General features: G+C 36.8%; 2 protein-coding genes across 3 annotated transcripts; one reads left to right on the top strand and one right to left on the bottom strand.

Annotated features, from left to right (window-relative positions):
• Positions 1–1,090: 1,090 nt before the first annotated feature.
• Positions 1,091–2,284, bottom strand: LOC109218475 (uncharacterized mitochondrial protein AtMg00810-like). Its single transcript, XM_019382844.1, has one exon. The coding sequence runs from the start codon at positions 2,282–2,284 to the stop codon at positions 1,091–1,093; it is 1,194 nt and encodes a 397-aa protein (XP_019238389.1).
• A 10,067-nt stretch (positions 2,285–12,351) lies between these two features.
• On the top strand, positions 12,352–15,638 carry LOC109218476. 2 transcript variants are annotated; one of them, XR_002066767.1, is made up of 3 exons: positions 12,352–12,751; positions 14,982–15,316; positions 15,433–15,638. XR_002066767.1 is itself a non-coding variant. In XM_019382845.1 (2 exons), exons 1-2 carry the CDS (start codon positions 12,639–12,641, stop codon positions 15,247–15,249), a joined length of 381 nt encoding a protein of 126 aa, XP_019238390.1. In that variant the 5' UTR covers positions 12,352–12,638; the 3' UTR covers positions 15,250–15,601. The 2 variants fall into 2 exon arrangements, 1 of the variants encoding a protein (XP_019238390.1); XM_019382845.1 differs by having other exon boundaries at positions 14,982–15,601.
• The last annotated feature ends 6,101 nt before the right edge of the window (positions 15,639–21,739 follow it).

Raw genomic sequence — 21,739 nt, 5'->3', positions numbered from 1 at the left:
ATTTCGAATAATGTCACTTTAAATGGAAAAACTCCCTTATACATTATCCTTCGGGGTAGATGTGTAAAAAGAGGTGTGACAGTTAGCATACGTAATGGACATGTAAATATCGAGATGTATCATTCCTCGTTTCAGTTACACTTGGTATATCTTACATGTTTGAGCTTTGACTGTCGAACTAGAAAGCATGTCTACATTTTGGTACCGTATTTATGTAATTGGACTGTACCTGTGAGGCTTGTCATTGTTTTCAGCCCAAAGGTTAGACTTGTTACTTATTGAGTTGGTTGTACTCACGCTACACCCTGCACTTTGTGTGCAGATCCAGGTACTTCTGGGTACGGTGATTGCTGATTCAAGTGCTCAAGAGAAGTAAAAGGTTCAAATAGATAATAAATTTAAACAAAGGGATCAAACTTGTATTGTGGTTGCCAAAGAAATAGGATTACAAGCTCAACGGGGCTAACTAAGATACACATTAAGTTGGTAGGTAGAAAGAATATATCTCGCTCAACAAAAAAATGCCTATATCACATCCTAGACTGAACAAGACTTCTATTTCGCTTTGCACACACGTGGGGCAAGTTCTAGACATCAACTGACATGCACAGAACATCAACAAAATTCACACATACACATTGGCACATAACTCACTTCGGACCGGATCTATCCCGACTCTCTAGTCAAAGCAGTTAAGCAAAATCTGTTAGTAGCGGAAATAGAGTGGAATCGATGTGAAATTGAGTTAGGGTTTATTACAACTGAGAGATAAGATGGAACCCCTTTTCTTTATATCTGAAAATGAATATCATCTGTACAAGTGTGTATGTATCAGACCACTTTGGTCTATCTATATGGGACCCGGCCCAGTATGCACAAAAGAAAAGAAAGAGAAGTAAAATAATTACAACTTATGTGGGCCTAGCTCAATACAAAGTGAAGAATTAGTATAACTAAGCTAACTAATCTGGACTAGGAGCAATATCAATATTCCCAACACCCCCCTTCAAGTTGGAGGGTGTCAAAACCCCCAACTTGGAGAGGAAACCATGATGAGCAACACCACCCAAAGACTTGGTGAAGATGTCAGCTAGCTAGTAGAGGAAGATGTGTGAAGTAGTTGGATGAGACCTTCAGCAAGTTTAGTTCTGACCAAGTGACAGTCCAACTCAATATGCTTAGTCCTCTCATGAAAAATAGGGTTCTTGGCAATGTGTATAGCAACTTGGCTATCACAAGATAGGGGAATAGCAGAAGAACATGAAACACCCAAGTCCAGGAGCAACCTGTGCATCCAAGTAACTTCACTGACAGCCTTGCTCATGGCTCTATATTCAGCTTCAGCAGAGGACATTGAGACCACAGGCTGCTTTTTAGACTTCCAACCCACAATACTACCACCCAAAAGCACACAAAAGCCTGAGACAGATCTCCTAGTGTCTGGGCAAGCAGCCCAGTCACTATCACAGAAAGCAGCAACAGAAAAATCAGGAGCATTGTTGAGAAAAATGCCAAACTCAGCTGTACCCTTCAAGTACTTCAACAAATGCAAACTAGCTTCCAAATGAGGCACACAAGGAGATTGCATAAACTGAGAAAGATGCTGCACAGCAAAACAAATATCTGGCCTGGTGTGGGTGAGGAAGTTTAGCTTCCCAACTAAGGACCTGTATACTTCAGGCTTAGGAAGAGGAACCCCTTCCTTGGCCTTGAGCTTGAGGGACTGTGGGAGAGGACAAACCACAGGAGTGGCATCAGAGCAATGGAACTCAATAAGGAGGTCATGAAGAAACTTTTTCTGATGCAAAACAACCCCAGATGCAGAATAGAAGACCTCTAGACCCAAAAAATAGTGGAGTGAACCCAAGTCCTTGATTCTGAACTGCTGATGAAGAAAAGATTTAAGGGCAAGAATCTCAGCACTATCAGTCCCAGTTAAAATAATATCATCCACATAAACAGCTAAGACCACAATAGAATCCCCAGAAACTTTGGTGAAGAGGGAGTAATCATTGAGAGAATGCTGATAACCTCTAGAAGATAGAGCCTGGGAGAGCTTGGCATACCACTGTCTTGAGGCTTGCCTAAGGCCATAAAGAGATTTCTGCAACTTGCAAACCAGTTGCCCAGAAGAAGATATAGAAGGAACAGTGTAACCAGGAGGGAGCTTCATAAAGACTTCATCATCAAGATCACCATGCAAGAAAGCATTGTTAACATCCAACTGAAACATGGGCCACTGTTTCTTAACAGCCACAACAATCAGTGTTTTGATGGTGGACATTTTCACAACAGGTGAAAAAGTCTCATGAAAATCAATACCCTCAACCTAAGTATCCCCCCTAACAACCAGTCTAGCCTTATACCTTTCAATGCTCCTATCAGCCTTTTGTTTGACCTTATACACCCACTTGCAGCCAATGGGTTTCTTGCCAGGAGGAAGCTCAACAATGGACCAAGTGCCATTAGCGTCCAAAGCTTCAAACTCTTTGGTCATGGCTTCCTGCCATTCAGGTATACCAGCAGCCTGAGAATAAGTGGCAGGTTCAGCCAAAGGTTGAGAGGAAGCTGAGAGGAAGGAAGAAGGACAAGAGGAGGGAAGAGAACAAACATAATCTTTCAGATAAGAGGGAGGATTATGAGTCCTGGAGGACTTCCTGACAGGAGCAACAGCAGGAGAAGAGGAGACCTGGGAGTCAGAAGAAGACAAAGGAGAGGAGGCAGAAGGAACAGAGGAAGAAGAAGAAGATGAGGGAGAAGGAGTGGGACCAGGACAAGGAACAGGAGGGAAATCAGAATAAAAGGAGGGAGAAGAAGTGAATACAGAAGGAAGAGATGGAGAACCAGAAGAAAAAGGGAAAATATGTTCATGAAACTGAACATCTCTTGAAACAAAACAAGACTTGGAAGCAAGATTATACAATTTGTAGCCCTTTTTAGCAAAGGGATACCCCATAAATATACAGGGAACAGACCTGGGATCAAACTTGTCTCTAAGAACTTTAGGAACAGTAGCATAGCACAAACAACCAAAAGCTCTAAGATGACCATAAGAAGGAAGTGAACCATAAAGCAGTTCAAAAGGAGTTATGTGTTGTAATAGGGGAGAAGGGAACTTGTTAATAAGATAGGTGGCAGTTAGGACACAATCACCCCAGAAAGAGATAGGAAGTTTGGATTGGAAAAGCAAAGCCCTAGCAATTTCAAGTAAATGTCTATGCTTTCTCTCCATAACACCATTTTGTTGTGGAGTATGAGGGCAAGTGGTTTGATGGATGATGCCCTTGGCAGAAAAAAACTTAGAGCCAATAGCACTAGATCCTAGTTCAAAAGCATTGTCACTTCTAACTTTCTGAACCTGAGTGTGAAATTGAGTTTCAACCATAGCAATGAAGGCTTTGAGAAGATCAAAAGCATTGCTCTTAGCACCCATCAAATGAGTCCAAGTAGCTCTAGAATAATCATCCACAATAGTAAGGAAATATTTGGCACCATAGGAAGTAGGAGAGTGATAGGGACCCCAAGTATCAATGTGAATCAATTGAAAAGGAGCAGTAGATTGAATGGTGCTATCAGGGAAAGGAAGTCTAGTTTGCCTAGCCAAAGGACAAATAGGACAAGGAAATGATTGTTTAAGGGATAGACAAGGATTAAGAACAGGAATTCCCTTCATTCTAGAAAATGGTATGTGACCAAGTCTGAAATGCCAAACAATATCCATTTTATTAGAAACAGTAGGTGTAGAATTACAAGAGGAAACAGTAGAACTACCAGAAACAGTACATGCAGAAGAAAGAACAGAATTGGAAACACAGTTATTAGGCCTAAACATGGGTACTTGCAGCTTGTAGAGCCCATTATCCAGTTTACCAAGTGCCAGAGGCTTCTTCAGAGAAGGGCCCTGTAATACACATAAAACCTTAGTAAATTGTGCAATGCCATCAAACTGATCAACCAACTTATGAACAGAAATTAGATTGCAATGAAATCTGGGAACATAAAGGACATTGTGAAGAGTGAAATTTGGAAACAAAGTTAGGGAGCCAGAATTAGTAACTTTAACTTTGTAACCATTTGGGAGAGAAACAAGGCAAGGAATAGTAAGAGGTTGAATATTGAAAAGGAGAGGTTTAAGAGATGTCATATGGTCAGATGCCCTAGAATCAATGATCCAATCAGAAATAGTGACTTGTGAAAACAAAGCAGGCTTAAGAAGAACACTATAGGTAGCTATCCTACCAGCAAAATATGCAGAAGCCATGAGTGATTGAGAAGAATCAGGAGTCACATGAGTTTGTTGCAAGAGCTGGATCAGCTGAGAACATTGGTCCTTTGTCAAGCCAGGAAAAGCAGAATTAGAGTCAGAGAAACCAGCTGGGACAGCAGCACCATTGGAATGAGACACACATGCCTGAGATGCAGAAGAATCAGCTGCACTGTGTGCTACAGCTTTCCTGGGACCAGCAGTTTTAGAGAATTTGAAATTCTCCGGATAGTCATGGAGTTTGTAGCACTTATCAATGCTATGCCTAGGTTTCTTACAGTATTTGCAAGTGATTACAGTCCCTTGAGTCTCAAAATTCACCCTAGGAGAGTAAGGCTGTTTAGAAGACCCAGCATTGAAAGAGGCTGATTCTGAAGAGAAGTGAGAACCAGTAGACATCTGCCTCTGTTTCTCATCACTTAGAAGAATACTATAGACTGTGTCAATGGAAGGCAGGGGCTTCATCATTAAGATGTTACTTCTAACTTGAACATAAGTATCATTGAGCCCCATGAGAAACTGATAGACTTTTTGTTTTTCCTCAGACCTAAGACTGCCTCCACAGGTGCATTTATCATCAGAACTGGCAGAAAGAGAGGCTAACTCATCCCAAAGTTGTTTGAGCTTGTTGAAATAGGAAGGAATATCAAGGGCACCCTGAGTAATATGAGCCACCTCCTTTTTTAACTCAAAGACCCTGGCTTCATCAGCTTGGCCATATCTGGTCTCAAGTTTCTTCCAAATATCCTTTGCAAACTCAGAATATACAACAGTATTATGAATTTCCTTGGTCACAGAGTTGGCTAGCCACGCAACAACTAAATCATTGCATCTCTGCCATTGGCGAAGAAGAGGAGACCCTTCTGGAGGTCTCTCAGAGGTCCCATGAATAAATTCCAGCTTGTTCCTAACGGATAAAGCCACTAAAATGGATCTTCGCCAACTTCCATAACAAGAGCCATTAAAAGGCTCAGTGACCAAAGAAGACCCTAACAAGTCAGAGGGATGGACATATAGAGGATGGCATGGGTGCGTATAACTATCGGGATGAAACGGAAGGCGACTGGTAGGTGCATATTCAGAATTATCCACAGAAGTAGAAGAAGAAGTACCCGACGAGATAGCCATTAGACAAAATCTCTTAACAATGAGCAGATTTGACCATACACGATATCAATTGCTAAACAATTTCGATAAACCCTAAGGCATGCAGACTGAGATGAAAAATATTAAGCAAAAGGAAAGAATATACCACAATTCTTCGCAACCGGAAGAATACGACCTTGAAATGAGAAGAACTTTACCCGGCTATGTTCCGAAAATTCCCAGAACAAACGACCTCGACATTAGCCACTGTTGAATGCTGAAACACGTCGCTATAACCGAAATTCAGGACCTCAGATACCAGTCGGAGGCACATAAACCAAATTGAACAACAAATCTCGAACAAAAAAACGAAAAATGACGAAATGAGAAAAATTCTCCGATAAAGCTGAAATTTTGGTGATACTCTTCTAGGGTAACATCGGACGATAGAGGACGACCGGATCTACGAAATTCCGGGCTCTGATACCATGTTAGTAGCAGAAATAGAGTGGAATCGATGTGAAATTGAGTTAGGGTTTATTACAACTGAGAGATAAGATGGAACCCCTTTTCTTTCTATCTGAAAATGAATATCATATGTACAAGTGTATATGTATCAGACCACTTTGGTCTATCTATATGGGACCCGGCCCAGTATGCACAAAAGAAAAGAAAGAGAAGTAAAATAATTACAACTTATGTGGGCCTAGCCCAATACAAAGTGAAGAATTAGTATAACTAAGCTAACTAATCTGGACTAGGAGCAATATCAATATTCCCAACAAAACGAGATCAACAAATTAAGGCACTATACAAGAGTCAAGAACTGAGCCTAGGCGTCACACTAAGGCACTCACTACTCTCAAGGCACAACAAAGTTAAGCAAGATTGATTCTAACTAGCACAACGACACAAGATTTTCTACTCCTAAGAAAAGGAAAAAAAAACTAACTACACCCGTTTCAAGTATAAACCCTTGAAAAAGAACCATGGCACAAAGAAAAACCAAGAGGGAATTGTTTTCAGGCATTGTTGTATCATGATAGAGAATTGTTTGTAATTTCTAAAGAATATACATGCAATAATTCTTGAAAGATAGTGACTTTTCACGCCTCAAAGCCTTAATTTCTTTGTCATTTGTCTTCTATTTTTAACAAAGATTGTCAAGACTATATATATAAAGAAATGACAACTCACTCCCTCGACCAATATGAGAAATTAGAAATCCTCGCAGCTCTAGAACTGAAATTATAAGGAGTGACCAATATTCGAAACCAAGAATATGAAGGAATCTAATTATACCATGAAATTTTTCCCCTATTTTCGGACGTTTTGCATCCAAATATACGGTCAAGTAGACGATCAGGTAGCTTTACAAGCATTATTTTTTCTCAAGAGCTAACTTCGAATTAAAAAGGAAGAGAATTGCGAAATCAATGGGTAATTAATAAATTAAAAGGGTAAAATATGGAGAAACTATTGTGCAAGAATAATTCTGACCAAGTTTACCCTTTTATCGAAACCAAAAGAACAATCAAGATCTTGTTTAATTCAGTACCTCACCAACTTTGGCAACTATTCAATGGCTTAAAATAAATAGAGAGTGGAAGCATAAAAAAAGGTAACACGGAATAGAAAAAAATATGCAAAAGATTCTTAACGCATGTTCAACGCTGGATTCCCAACTTAAAAAGCCCTAATGCAACCACGTCTAACTTTCATTCTTAATTTTCTTGTTCCAGATTTGATTAACATATTTGATATATAATTCAAAGATCGAAGATGTACATTAAATTTTCAACATCATTTAATTATGAAGTAAGTTATGACTTTTTTTGTTTATCTTAAATCTAAAACCAAGAAAAGTATTTGCCCTTAAAATTATTGTTAAGCTATATATTCATACATTTCCGAAGTATTAAAAACTAGCTCATCAATCAACATATATGCAGTGGCTGGTGGAACGGTTGGGCTAGTGCTCTTGACCCGCAATATAGATACAAGAAAAACTATATTTTGAGTCCAATGTTTCTGAAGTATAATGAGTTTAATACTAAAACTTTAAAGATTGATACCGATAAATTAAATTTCAGGTTTGCCTCATATATGTTAGTCATATATTCAAGTTTTGACAAAACAAAATATGAGTCTCAACCTAAATTCTGACAATCAAGGCGTTATAATTTATGATAAGTTCATGACAAGAGGGGTTGCTCAGATACGGCTAGCACCCTTCACCTACAATTTCAGGATTGTGAATTCGAGTCACTAAAGGAATAATTGTGATATCTCGGATCTAATCTCGTGTTACTTATTTTGAAAATAATTTTAATTCGAAACCACCTAATCTACTCTCTCAACCTCAGTTTCACCGGGCTTCCATTTTCCTTTTCAATCTCTAAAATATTATTTTAATTTTTTAAATCGTTTTGTTATAAATAGAATTGTATTTATGGTGAATGTCCATATTTAGAGAGATTCTAGGGTTCATTGCTTGGTGGCTAAGTCACCCTCTCCCTATAAATAGAGGGTTCTATTCCATTGTAATTCATCCAATATCAATAAGAATTCTCTCTCTCTACTTTTCTCTGCAATACTCTTCTTCTTCATTTATTGTTTTATAACACGTTATCAGTACGAGACTCTACCGTCTCAAGAAGCTCTTTGAGAAGATTAAGCAAATATGGATATCTCTCAAAGCAAACTTGAATCAAATTTCAATTGTAAAAATATTTGTTTAGTTGATTCATGTACGACACATACAATATTCAAAGAGAAGAAATATTTCTCTCATTTAAGTATGTGTAAGGCAGATGTTACTACAATTTCTGGTAGTAGTAAATTAATTGAAGGCTCTGGAAGAGCTACTATAACTCTGCCTAAGGGAACAATACTTATCATAGAGAATGCAATGTTCTCCTCCAAGTCCAAGAGGAACTTGTTAAGTTTTAAATATATTCGCCGAAATGGATATCATATTGAGACAATAGATGAGAATAATCTTGAATATCTCATCATTACCAAAAATGTCTCTGGCCAGAAAAGGGCTATTGAGAAGTTCCCATCTTTGTCTTGTGGCCTGTATTGGACAAGAATTAGTGCAATTGAGGCACATTCTATTGTAAACCAAAAGGTTACTGATTCCAATACTTTTGTACTTTGGCATGATCGATTAGGACATCCTGGATCAATTATGATGAGACGGATTATAGAAAACTCAAATGGGCATCCATTAAAGAATTTAAAGATTCTTTTAAATAATGAATTTTCTTGCACTTCTTGTTATCAAGGCAAGTTAATTATTAGACCATCACCAACAAAGGTTGGAATTGAGTCCCCTGCGTTTTTGGAACGTATACAAGGGGACATTTATGGACCTATTCACCCACCTAGTGGGTCGTTTAGATATTTTATGGTCTTAATAGACGCATCTTCTAGATGGTCCCATGTGTGCCTATTGTCATCACGCAACTTCGCGTTTGCAAAATTAATGGCACAAATAATTCGATTACGGGTGCAATTCCCCGATAATCCAATTAAGTCTATTAGACTTGATAATGCTACTGAGTTTTCATCCCAAGCATTTAATGATTATTGCTTATCAATTGGGATAAAAGTGGAACATCACGTAGCCTATGTTCACACTTAAAATGGCCTTGCAGAGTCTTTAATTAAACGCCTTCAATTGATAGCAAGACCGTTACTCATGAAAACGAGGCTGCCCACTTCTGTTTGGGGTCACGCCATTTTGCATGCAGCAATGCTAGTTCGTCTCAGACTGACAAATTATCATAAATATTCCCCGTTGCAATTAGTTTTGGGTCATGAACCTAATATATCCCATTTAAGAATTTTTGGATGCGCAGTATATGTGCCTGTAGCACCGCCATATCGCACCAAAATGGGTCCACAAAGAAGGTTAGGAATATATGTTGGGTTTGAATCGCCCTCCATTATTCGCTATCTCGAAACATTAACGGGAGATTTGTTCACTGCACTATTTGCAGACTGTCGATTCGATGAGACACTTTTCCCAAAATTAGGGGGAGAAGTTGGTGAAACCAAACAGGAAATTTTGTGGAAAAATCCATCATTATCTCATCTTGATCCACGTGCCTCTATTTGTGAAAAAGAGGTGCAAAAGATTATCCATTTGCAGAGAATAGCAAATCAAATGCCAGACGCATTTACGGATTTGAAAAGGATAACAAAATCACCTATCCCTGCAGAGAATGTTCCAATCCGTATTGATGTCCCTATTGAACAATCTTCTAGTGTCATAACTAATGAGTCAAAAGCACGCCTAAAACGTGGCAGACCATTAGGTTCCAAAGATCGAAATCCTATAAAAAGGAAAACAAATAATCAAAATGACACTACGAAAGAATCTCATGAAGAAATCCACGATTTAATGAATTCTGAGATTCATGAGGAATCCACTGAGCCCGAGGCTCAAGAAAATAAGGAACTATCAATAAATCCAATCGATATTGAGACAAATTTGAATCGAGTGGATATAATAGTAGATTATGTCTTTGCATATAATGTTGCATCTAGCATTATGCAAAAAAGTGAGGATCTTGAACCTCAATCTGTTGGAGAATGTCGACAAAGACTTGATTGGCCAAAATGGCAAGAAGCAATCCAATCAGAGTTGAATTCGCTTGCAAAACGTGAAGTTTTTGGGCCCGTAGTCCAAACACCTAATGGTGTTAAGACTGTTGGCTATAAATGGGTCTTTGTATGCAAGAGAAATGAGAAAAACGAGGTACAAAGATATAAGGCACGCCTTGTTGCACAAGGATTTTCACAAAGGCCTTGTGTCGATTATGAAGAGACATATTCACCCGTTAGGGATGCTATAACTTTCCCTTATCTCATTAATTTTGCTGTCCATGAAAAGCTTGACATGCATTTAATGGATGTGGTTACCGCCTACCTTTATGGCTCACTTGATAATGAGATATACATGAAAATTACCGAGGGATTCAAAATGCCTAAAGCAAATAATTCAATGTCCCGGAAAATATTTTCAATCAAATTGCAAAGACCGTTGTATGGTCTAAAGCAATCAGGACGAATGTGGTATAATCGTCTTAGTGAGTATTTATTAAAGGAAGGCTATATAAATGATGCCATTTGTCCATGTGTTTTTATAAAGAAAACAACATCGGAATTTGTTGTACTTGCCGTATATGTTGATGACATAAACCTTATTGGAACTCCTATAGAACTCCAAAAGGCAATTGATTATATAAAGAAGGAATTCGAGATGAAAGATCTCGGAAAGACAAAATTATGTCTAGGTTTGCAAATTGAACATTTGGCAAACGGAATTTTTGTTCATCAATCTGCCTACATAGAAAAGGTATTGAAACGGTTTTACATGGATGGAGCACATCCATTAAGTACTCCGATGGTTGTTCGATCACTTGATGTGAATAAGGATCCATTCTGACCTCAAGAAGAGAATGAAGAGCTACTTCGTCCTGAAGTACCATATCTTAGTGCAATTGGTGCACTAATGTATCTTGCCAATACTACAAGGCCTGACATAACTTTTTCAGTTAATGTCTTAGAAAGATATAGCTCTGCTACCACAAAGAGATATTGGAATGGGATCAAACACATATTGCGGTATCTAAAAGGGACTACCAATATGGGCTTATTTTATGGCAATAATTGCAGTCCTGATCTTGTTGGTTATGCCGATGCTGGGTATTTATCCGATCCACACAAGGCTCGATCTCAAACAAGTTATGTGTTTACCTGTGGAGGCACTGTCATATCTTGGCGATCGACTAAGCAATCAATTGTGGCTACTTCATCTAATCATGCTGAGATAATTGCTATTCATGAAGCAAGTCGAGAATGTGTGTGGTTGAGGTCTATAATACACCTTATTCGAGACAAATGTGGTTTGAAATGTGACAAACTATCCACAATTCTATATGAAGATAATGCAGCATGCATAGCTCAATTGAAGGGAGGATTCATAAAAGGAGATAGGACAAAGCACATTTCACCAAAGTTATTTTTCACACATGATCTTCAAAAGAATGGTGATATTAATGTGCAACAAATTCGTTCAAGTGATAATATGGCTGATTTGTTCACCAAGTCTCTACCAACGTCAACCTTCAAGAAGCTAGTGTACAAGATCGGGATGCAAAGGCTCAAGGATGTGAATTGATGCTCTCACCAGGGGGAGTAAATGCGCGTTGCACTCTTTTTCCCTTACAAGGTTTTGTCCCACTGGATTTTCCTTGCAAGGTTTTTAACGAGGCAACCAAAAGGCGTATTATTAGATATGTGTACTCTTTTTCCTTTTCTAGAAATTTTTTTCCACTGGGTTTTATTTTAGTTAAGGTTTTAACGAGGTACATTATCTGTTGAATAGACATTCAAGGAGGAGTGTTGTAAATAGAATTGTATTTATGGTGAATGTCTATATTTAGAGAGATTCTAGGGTTCATTGCTTGGTGGCTAAGTCAACCTCTCCCTATATATAGAGAGTTCTATTCCATTGTAATTCATCCAATATCAATAAGAATTCTCTCTTTCTACTTTTCTCTGCAATACTCTTCGTTCTTCATTTATTGTTTTATAACAGGTTGTGAATTATCCTTAAAGTAGGAGTGACTCCATAGCCAGTCAGCAATTCGGTTGGACTGTTTAAGGAAGCACATATAAATTAATATGGAAGAAATTAAATTGGAAGGAAGACCAAAGGTTGTGGACATTTTTATCTTCTGCCCACGCAGAAAAAACGCGTGTGTTACAATATTAGGATAATATTGATACGTGGCGCAAGAAGATAGGAAGGAATCAAGGACAAGACGGTCATTTCACGAAATATCATCTCCTTTATGTGACAGATAATAAAATAACGTCAAAACGGAAAACGATGTCCTTGTCGTACATCTAGATCACGAATGAATTTTCCCTAACAAAATCTGATTATTTATAATAAATTATATCCGGAATCGCTGTTTTAGATCCATAATCCCATTAGGCTACATAAATAGAAAAGGATTAAGAAATGGATATTCTGTTAACGTAATCGTTACCGTTAAATGACGGTCCAAAAATTGACGGAAGTGGTACTCCGTTGTACTGGGTAGGTGCGAACTAAGAATACAGAGAGAAACTAAGCTCATTTTTCCACTATAAAAAGGGGGAAATAGGCAAAGGGTGTGATCATCAAACATAGGGGCTTTGCTCTTTTATCTTTGTGATTCAGATTACGAAACTCCATTTCTTCTTCTTCTTCTTTAGCGTGTATTGTATGGCCGCCAATTTGCAGAGCCGGGGACTCGTGAGCTTGGGGAAACGAGTTGTGAACCAGATCAGCTACGCTAGTGCTCGAACTTCTGCTAACTCACCTTCCCTCTCTGGCAGGTATTACTTCGAAATTACTATCTGTATGTTGTTTTGTCCTTTTACGGCTGTTTTACGCTGCTTATTTACCTATTGATCAGTGTTTGCTTTGTAGAGCATTTTGTTGGTGTAGTCTAACTTGCTGTTCTATATTTATGCAGCAGCTTTTTGGAATTTATGTTTAATTTCTGGCAAAATCATGCTAACTATTAGCTATTCCTTTGCTAAGTTCTGTAATTGATGAATTGTTGCTACGTTCTCTCTCTCTCTCTCTCTCTCTCTCTCTCTCTTTGGGGGTTTACCGAATACGAGATCAGATCAATTAGATTTACAACTTGTGGGAGCTGAATTTTGCGTTTATTACCAGTTTTAGTTTGTTTGTTAGATCTAGCAACCATGAATTCTGGTAGGCATTATGTCGTCTTCTAGCGAGCTGATATTTTTCTGGTCCAATTTGTCATGGGATACAATTTTCCGGAAATTCACTAATGTTGCGATTTTCTATTCTGATTTCTTTCCTCTTTGATGTATTTCCGAAATTACGGCTCATAAATTAGGATATTTTCAGCAAAGCACTATTTTAGTGATACTTCTGACTCTCACGGTTTCCTTTCCTTGTTGTTCAATAGTACAAATAATAAATCCTAAAATTAAAAATATTGCGTGCTGAAGTGGAAGGCTTATCGGATAAGGACTTCTCACCCACTAATATCCCCAATTGCACAAAATACATTAAATATTGTTCCCTGAGCCTTGCACACATGCACGAGTAACAATTTCTCTGAACCAGTGAACTTTTCCAATGTATTTGACGGTAAGATGACGATCTATATTGTTTATTATTATTATTATTTTTTATTACAACAAATAAAGGCAGAGTTAGATGTAAGATGTAACCGTCTAACCGGAACCTTACCGAAACTTGGAAGGAAAAAGAAGAATGTTAGGGAAAGGAGTAGGTGAGTAGGTCTGTAGGTGAAACTATAGGGGCCCGCATCAAAATAAAGGCTGGAGATAAAAAGATGAGATAGAAGAACTTGACAAGACATGTGGGGCTGGAGTTATTTTACCTTTTTGAAGCAGCAATATTGCTGATTATTGGGTTGAAACTATTTGTTCTTGGTAGGTATTAGGAAATGGGACCTGGATCACGTTATATGTAAATGTTATCAACAATTTTACTGTGGCCCAGAAACAGGAGTTAGTGATACGGTTTAACTCCAATCTAGTGAAATTTTCAATCATTTTTCGTGTTTGCTATTTTAAAAAATTTAAGGACCAACAATCCAAATGTATGCTTGATTAAAGTTAATGATGATATATACCTCTTGTTGCGGTTACTTCCAACACACAGCATTGTGACAAGAGGGGTTGGTCAGCACCCTCACCTACAATTAGGAGTGGCAAACGGGCTGGTCGGGATATAAGACAGGTCAAAAATTGGTAATACAAAAACGGATAAATTAATCGACTCGACTTATATTTAATACGGATAAAAAATGAGTTAATGGATCACTTCTGGGAGAATTCCTAGTCTCCCAAACTTGAGGAACCCCCAATTTGAGGCTTTACAAATGTAAAAGCTAAACCTATTAGTGGATAATATGGTTCTTATCCATATTTGACCCGTTTTTAAATAGTTCATTATCCAATCTATATTTTAGATGGATAACCGTTTCCTTTTATTCATTTTGCCGCCACTATCTACAACCTTAGGGTCGTGAGTTCAAGTACCAGAGGAGTTATAACTCTACTAAAGGGGGATCAAAAGGGAAGATCAAAAGGGAAGAGAATAAAAAATAAAGAAAAAGACACAGCATTTGTGTACAAATTCTTTAGAGCATCCTTTAGCTTCTTGTAACTATAATGCTTTTGCCAGCAGCTTAGTCTACATTAGTTTTTTACTTCTTTGTTAGGTTAAACATGATTTTTTTCATTTCCGTATGCTTGCAAGCCAAGTTGGATTAGTTATTATTAGATGCCTATATTAGATGTTAACTTTGCCGTTTAATTAAAGTTTGGTCGGTTTGGAAGGTGTCATAATCACGTGAGTATCCCGATATTTGGGCACGAAATATGTTGGGCATGTGTGGCAACAGTTACTGCATGCACCTATACTCACTGAATCACCGTATATATAAATCTCAAGAAGTTTATATATGTGGATATAATTACTAGGCCTAATATATTGATTACTCTTCATTAATGAATTAAGTGGGTTAATTAAATAGTTATTTGTATTATTGTGCAGGAGGGGAGTGCAGACATCGGTGTACGACAAGAACCCAGAGGATCATGTGCGGGATTCGGTAGTGCCGGATGAAGTGATAGAGCCACAATCAGAAAAATACTGGGGTCCTCACCCACAAACTGGGGTGTTTGGGCCTGCAGCCACGGATAGTGCTGGTGGGGAACGTGGTTTCCACTCATCACCTGCCACTGCTGCTGCAGCATCCGTCTTGGAGGAGAAGGCCTTCTTCCGCCCTCTCGAGGACTTGGACAAGCCACCCCACGCTTAAGTTTTACATACTTAGCTCCAGTGCATCTGTCCTCACTGGAAAGCATAAGTAATTACTCTATAACTATATATAGTGTGTAGTAGTGACTTTTAATAAGTTTCTGTTTTGCTTTGGCTTATGCGAGTACTTAGCTCCAGTGCATCTGTCCTCACTGGAAAGCATAAGTAATTACTCTATAACTATATATAGTGTGTAGTAGTGACTTTTAATAAGTTTCTGTTTTGCTTTGGCTTATGCGAGTCTGTATTATATCAAGTTTAAAGTGCAGTATAGACTATTAGAGTAACGCTGCACTGCTTTTGAAGGTTCCGTTCATATGGTACTGCAATATGGGTGTCTTTTGTTACAGTTACGTAACTGCTGAGCTATGCTATGAACTTTTGCTTTCAGATAAATGCGTCACTATCAAAATCTTATCTTTAGTTGTTGTCGATAGTAAGAACTGGGGAAGAGATTGGTAGTTGTGGGCAACGAACAGAAGGTGATGGGTGCGCATTATGCAATCATAAAGATGCAGGCAAAGTTAGGAAAAAAAGATAAGATAGCGAGAGAGACGATAACTCCAAAGAATGCGGACACGAAAGTAGTAATAGGACAACAAGATTGGGGCACCACCTAGAGTCCGTTTGGATTGGCTTAAAAAAAAGTGACTTTTGCACTTTTTGAGTGCTGGAGCTTGTTTTATAAATAAACAGTTACGTATTTGGATAAAAGTGCTGAAGCTGAAAAAAAGTTGTTGAAGTATTTGGCAAATAAGTGCTGGTAAGCACTTGATTATGTTAAAATGACTGAAATATCCTAAAAGCTGTTAACACTATAAAGAAGACGATTTTATTATAATATGTTGTTCTAAATTGATGCATATACAAATAATTTATAATTTAGTTCACTTTTAATTTAAACTGATTACCACAATATAAATTATTTATTTAAATAACATGCAATAATTAATTATTTGACCAAAAAATAATTTTTTGCTCGTAACTTCAAATTCTAGGGTAACATGTGAACTTATAGAAAGATTTTGAGTTAGAATATAGTTTCATCAATTAAAAAAGGAGGGATTCAATAGCTAATTTTTAAAATTGTTATGGAACCAGAAAAAAAAACTAAAAAAACAATATTTACAAAATATTAGAATCTATCAAACATTTTATTTATAAAGCTAGTGTTGCCTTTACGTTTAAGACATCAGCGAAATTGAAAGAGTTTGGAATATGAAGCAAAATGATTGAAAACAGCGATTAGATAACACACGGATTTAATTAATAGTGGAAGGGTAGTTTTGGGGTTTAGAAAAAGTAAAGGGATAGTAGGGTAAATTACTTGGTCAAACATAAGGAGCTTGTAAGCCCAAAAGCAATAAGTTGGGTGGCTTGTTTTGGGTATTTTAACTATAGGTGTTGAACGGGCCGGGTCCGCCCGGTTCCGGATCGGTCCAGACCGGTTAAAACCGGAACCGGCCCGGACCGGTTAAAGGGGGCTGGGCTGGGCTGGGTTAGGGGGGCCGCGCGGGTTGCTCCGTTTACTTTTTAAATACCGGTTACCCGGACCGGTACAACCCGTTAGATGAACAGTGCCGTTAAACCGGTTAACCGGCCCGGCCCGGACCGGTCCAGACCGGTTTAATGGTAAAAAAAAATTTTTAATTTTTTTTGGGAGCTTTACATACCTGTCTAATTTTTAAAAACATAATAGTGGTATATTCTAGTATAAATATTTTATATCTTACACATACCATGAATATACCAATTATTGTATACTAATTAACATAATTTAAAATTGTTGGAATTTAACATATATATCATACACATAATTTGCAAGTATGATACATGTAATAATAGTGGAATACTTTTGTCACTTTTTTGTATATTTTACGGTGAAAATTGCTTTGAGTATATATTTTATAAGTCTTGATTATACCCTACGTATATATTTTATACGTATTTAAAATGAAAGAAATATAATTTAAATCATATAGGAGTATTATATAAGGTAAAATACCGGATCCTAGGTTATAAAAAATATAGTGTATATATTTAGGGTATAAATGCTCAAATCATAAATATACATCAAATAAACAACTTGATACAATGTAAAAATACATAAGATAGGCATTAAATATATTTTAGTACACAATAAAAATACATAAGATATTAATTTACTTTTTAAATGCAAACTTTAATTTTGTAATTTTGAAAAAAATATAGCACTTGCAATTTATAAGTGCAATTTTTTCCCATCTTCCTTGTATTCTTTATATTAATACAAAGTATTAATATAACTTACAATAGTTATACAAAATACAAAAAAAAAAAAATTAAAAAATACACTAAATCCGGCCCGGCCCGGCCCCCTCAACACGTAACCCTTACGGTTCAATTTTTACCCGGATGAACCCGAACCCGTTAAACCCGTTAAGCCCCAACCCGTAACCGGCCCGGACCATAACCCGTACGGGTCCAAAAAAGCCAACCCAACCCGGCCCGGCCCACCCGTTTAACACCCTTAATTTTAACTTAAAAGTATTTGCCTTAAAAGCACTTTTATAATTCATCCAACCACTCAAATAAGTCCAAAAGTGCTTTTAAGCTGATTTGACCAGCTTTTAAGCCCATCCAAACACCCTCATATTCCGAATGTGGGATTACATGCACAGTCACCTTAGCAATTGGGCCTCCAAAATATCTAACTCACCCTATCATAACTTCTCCAATAGTAAAGAGAAAATGCATAAAGACCCCATTCAACTTGTCCTCAAAAATTATTTGCACACCTAAACTTTACGGGTGTCCTAACACCCCACTATTGTTAAAACAATTGTATTTATTTACTCCCTCCTAAGCTCTGGCCCAGCTATATTAATTTGAGTGGGAAACACACGCTTTATTAGTAAGCCACGTAATTAACATGGACGGCACTCAACAAGCTGTCTTTCCTCTATCTAATTTTCATAGCACATTATATATTTCCTTGTCATCTTCCTATCTTTTCTCCTCAATTCAAGAATTCGAAACCAATTCATTCGCCACTGAAAATTTAGAAAAAGCACTACATAAAAACCAAGAAAAAACAGTGTTCAATTCAATGGAAAAATCTGGTTATGGGCGTGATGGAATATATAGTCCTCTGTTCTTCCAAAGAACCAAAATCTTTCTATGGTCTCTTTTCTCTTCATAAATATTTCATGAAAAACTAGCTCTTTTTTATGGTAACTCTGGTCAAACTTTAATTGTTTCTCAATTCAAAATGTAGTAAATAAAAATAACAGTCTCTAAACTAGCCTTATTCACCCCATTAGTAAGAATTCCCAAATTGAAGAACCCTAATGCCCAACCATTGAAAATTCTTCTTGCCTCGCCAAAATCAATTTGCTCGAACAAAATCGAAGTGACCGGTTGCAAAATCCTTCAATTTCATTGTCATTTAGAATTCCTGATGAATTGGAGAAAGACCCGTTCGAAGCCGAAGTTCTTTGAAGAATCAAGCTCAAACATTGAAGTTGAATTATCTGTGAAACATTATTATGTTTGGAGGAGAAAGATTAACCTTTGCTTTCAAAGATCAAAACTTCAAAGAGCAATTTGATGCAATTTCGGCAGAATTTAGATGAAGAAGAAATTAGGGTTCTTCAATTGAGTTTGGTAAAATATTGGGGAAGAATGAATTTAGTGTTGGTTGGGGGTTATATTGAAGTTAAAAATTTAATTTTTTTTTTTTTGGGTGTTTTTAACGATTGAAATAGAGCAAAGACGCGCTCAATTGCGTTGTCTGAGACGCGCGGCTGACCAAGGCTTAGGAGGGAGTAAATAAATATAATTGTTTTAACAATAGTGAGGTGTTAGGACACCCGTAAAGTTTAGGTGTGTAAATGATTTTTCATGACAACTTAAATGGGGTCTTTATGCATTTTCTCAATAGTAAATAAACACAAAATATAACCATGTCCATATCATGTCCTATCCTCTAAAATCCCGTACCACCACCGGAGCCCCATTAACTGTTTAGGGATGGAGAGTACTATTACTAAGCAACCCCACCTGTCCCTACTCTCCAATTCCTTGGCCCTATTCTGCTTTTTATCTTTCTTTTTCCTTGTTCCCTATTTATATAGAGTAATAAAGACTCAGAGATGCTAAAATTTAATTTAATTACTTGAAAGTTCTTTTAAAGCTTAAATGTATTATTCAGTGTGGTGTTAATTTTTAAAAAAAAATCGCACGAAAGGATATGTCATATGGGCACGGGAAGTATTATCTCTTCATCCTACATCAATTTATGTGAACTTATTTGATTGGGCACGGAATTTAAGCAGAAACGGATCTAAAATTTAAATTCTATGGGTTTAGCCTTCAAGATTTCTAATATTCAACTCGTTATATTTTTAAAGTTATGGGTTCATATCCACTCGTTGTGGCACTTTTGTTAGGTATTTTACACATAAATTATACACTGCGTCAAAATCTGAACCCCCTGGAATTACGCTACATCCGCCACCGAGTTTAAGAAAAGAGAGAAAACTTTTAAAATTGTGGTATAAAATGAGGCACGTATATTTTGTATGGCTATAAATCGGGGCATTTGCATCTATACTCGCTTTTTGTGCCACATTTTAACCTGTGCCCGCTTTGCAAAAAAAATTACAAGCGTACCCGCTTTTTCACATAACTTCAGCACACGGGGCTGAAGTAGCAAAGGCAATTACACAAAACTTCAGCATTTTAGTAGCCGGGCCTGAAGTTCAGCTCTAGAGCTGAAGTTTTTTTTTTTAACTCGCGAACTTCAGCTCTAGAGCTGAAGTTTGCCAGTTATAAATAAAAACTTCAGCTCTAGAGCTGAAATTTTATTTTATAAGTTTTTGTTTAGTAACCGGGAAACTTCAGCTCTAGAGCTGAAGTTTGCCAGTTATAAAATAAAAACTTCAGCTTTAGAGCTGAAATTTTTGTTTAGTAACCCGAAAACTTCAGCTCTAGAGCTGAAGTTTTCAAGTTATAAAATACAAACTTCAGCTCTAGAGCTGAAGTTTGCTAGTTATAAAATAAAAACTTCAGCTCTAGAGCTGAAGTTTTTGTTTAGTAACCCGAAAATTTCAGCTCTAGAGCTGAAGTTTGCTAGTTATAAAATAAAAACTTCAGCTCTAGAGCTGAAGTTTTTGTTTAGTAACCCGAAATTTTCAAGTTATAAAATAAAAACTTCAGCTCTAGAGCTGAAGTTTGCCAGTTATAAAATAAAAACTTCAGCTCTAGAGCTGAAGTTTTTGTTTAGTAACCCGGAAACTTCAGCTCCCCAGTTATAAAGGGAAGCTGAAGTTTTTTAAAAAGTGGGTACGGATGCAAACAAAAAGACAAAGCGGCTACAGGTTAAAAAGGAGCACCCAAATAGGGCGCCCCGTGCAATTTTTACCTATAAATCATTACATAATGGTAAATTGCTTCCAAATAAGGAAAGATATTATTCTTTTTGGCACAGACTAAAAAAAAAATAGATTCACATAATAAATTGAAATAGAGGAAATATGATTTATTGTATAAAACTTGTTATTCTACATACAGGGACATGACAATTTGACAAAATTCATATGGCATCTAATAACTGTTATATTAAGCTTTATTATCTTCAAATAATTAAAAAAGGTGTTTATACTAAGATAGTACTTGTCAAATACTCGTATAAGTTGCATACAGGATAAAGAAAGATGTTTTAATGGTCTAGTTGTCACGTTAAAATGGTCCTTCCAATCGATTTCAGATTTTGCACAAGCGCAACACATAACCAACCAAATCAATACTAGTATTAAATTTCTTTTGACAAAAAGGCACTGATATTATTTATCTCAACACAGCGAATTTTCAAAATGCTAATAAACTCCGTTTTATTTCTCAACTGTTTCATCTGATGTGAAATGTGCCGCACAAATGCTAGTTTTTTTCTTTTTCTTTTTAAAGGCAACTTAGAGTCGGTTTGGACATAAGAATTTTTTCACTTTTTTTTGAAATCGGTGTTTGGGTATAAAATTACCAACTTTCACTTGAAGATAAATTTTGGATTCAAAAATTTGAAAAATTTCAAAAGTTGTTTTTTATAATTTTCACTCAGATCACTCACAAAACTTCAAAAACAATCCAAAATTATATTCATGTCCAAACACAACTCTAATTTTCAAATACCATTTTTACATGAAAAAAAAATTTCACTTTCTTTTACAATTTTATAATTCTTATGTCTAAACACCCACTTAGATCTGAAAAGGAACCATCAGAATTTTTTTATTTATTTACTCACTATAATGACTTGAAGTTAGCAACTCATGCTAGATAGGTACTCATAATTGAAACTATTTTTACATTAATTCATGAGTATCAAGCAAGAGCATAAATGCATAATATAGCACCTCGGGAAAGTAGAAACAACATGTGCAATACTGCAATTGCACTGCTTTAGCCTTCAGGTGGACTTCTAATCTAAGGTATGTCCAGTTGATCAACTACTT

This window comes from Nicotiana attenuata, unplaced genomic scaffold, assembly GCF_001879085.1.
Source record: "Nicotiana attenuata strain UT unplaced genomic scaffold, NIATTr2, whole genome shotgun sequence".
Lineage (NCBI taxonomy): Eukaryota > Viridiplantae > Streptophyta > Magnoliopsida > Solanales > Solanaceae > Nicotiana > Nicotiana attenuata.
The sequence above is the reverse complement of the archived record's forward strand: the minus strand, read 5'-3'. Positions and strand labels throughout refer to the sequence as shown.

Excerpts from the sequence above, each read along its gene's own strand:
- LOC109218476 (XM_019382845.1), top strand. The coding sequence starts at position 12,639 with ATGGCCGCCAATTTGCAGAGCCGGGGACTCGTGAGCTTGGGGAAACGA. Across the intron at positions 12,752-14,981 it reads TCACCTTCCCTCTCTGGCAG|GAGGGGAGTGCAGACATCGG; the intron begins GTATTACTTCGA and ends ATTATTGTGCAG.
- LOC109218475 (XM_019382844.1), bottom strand. The coding sequence starts at position 2,284 with ATGTCCACCATCAAAACACTGATTGTTGTGGCTGTTAAGAAACAGTGG.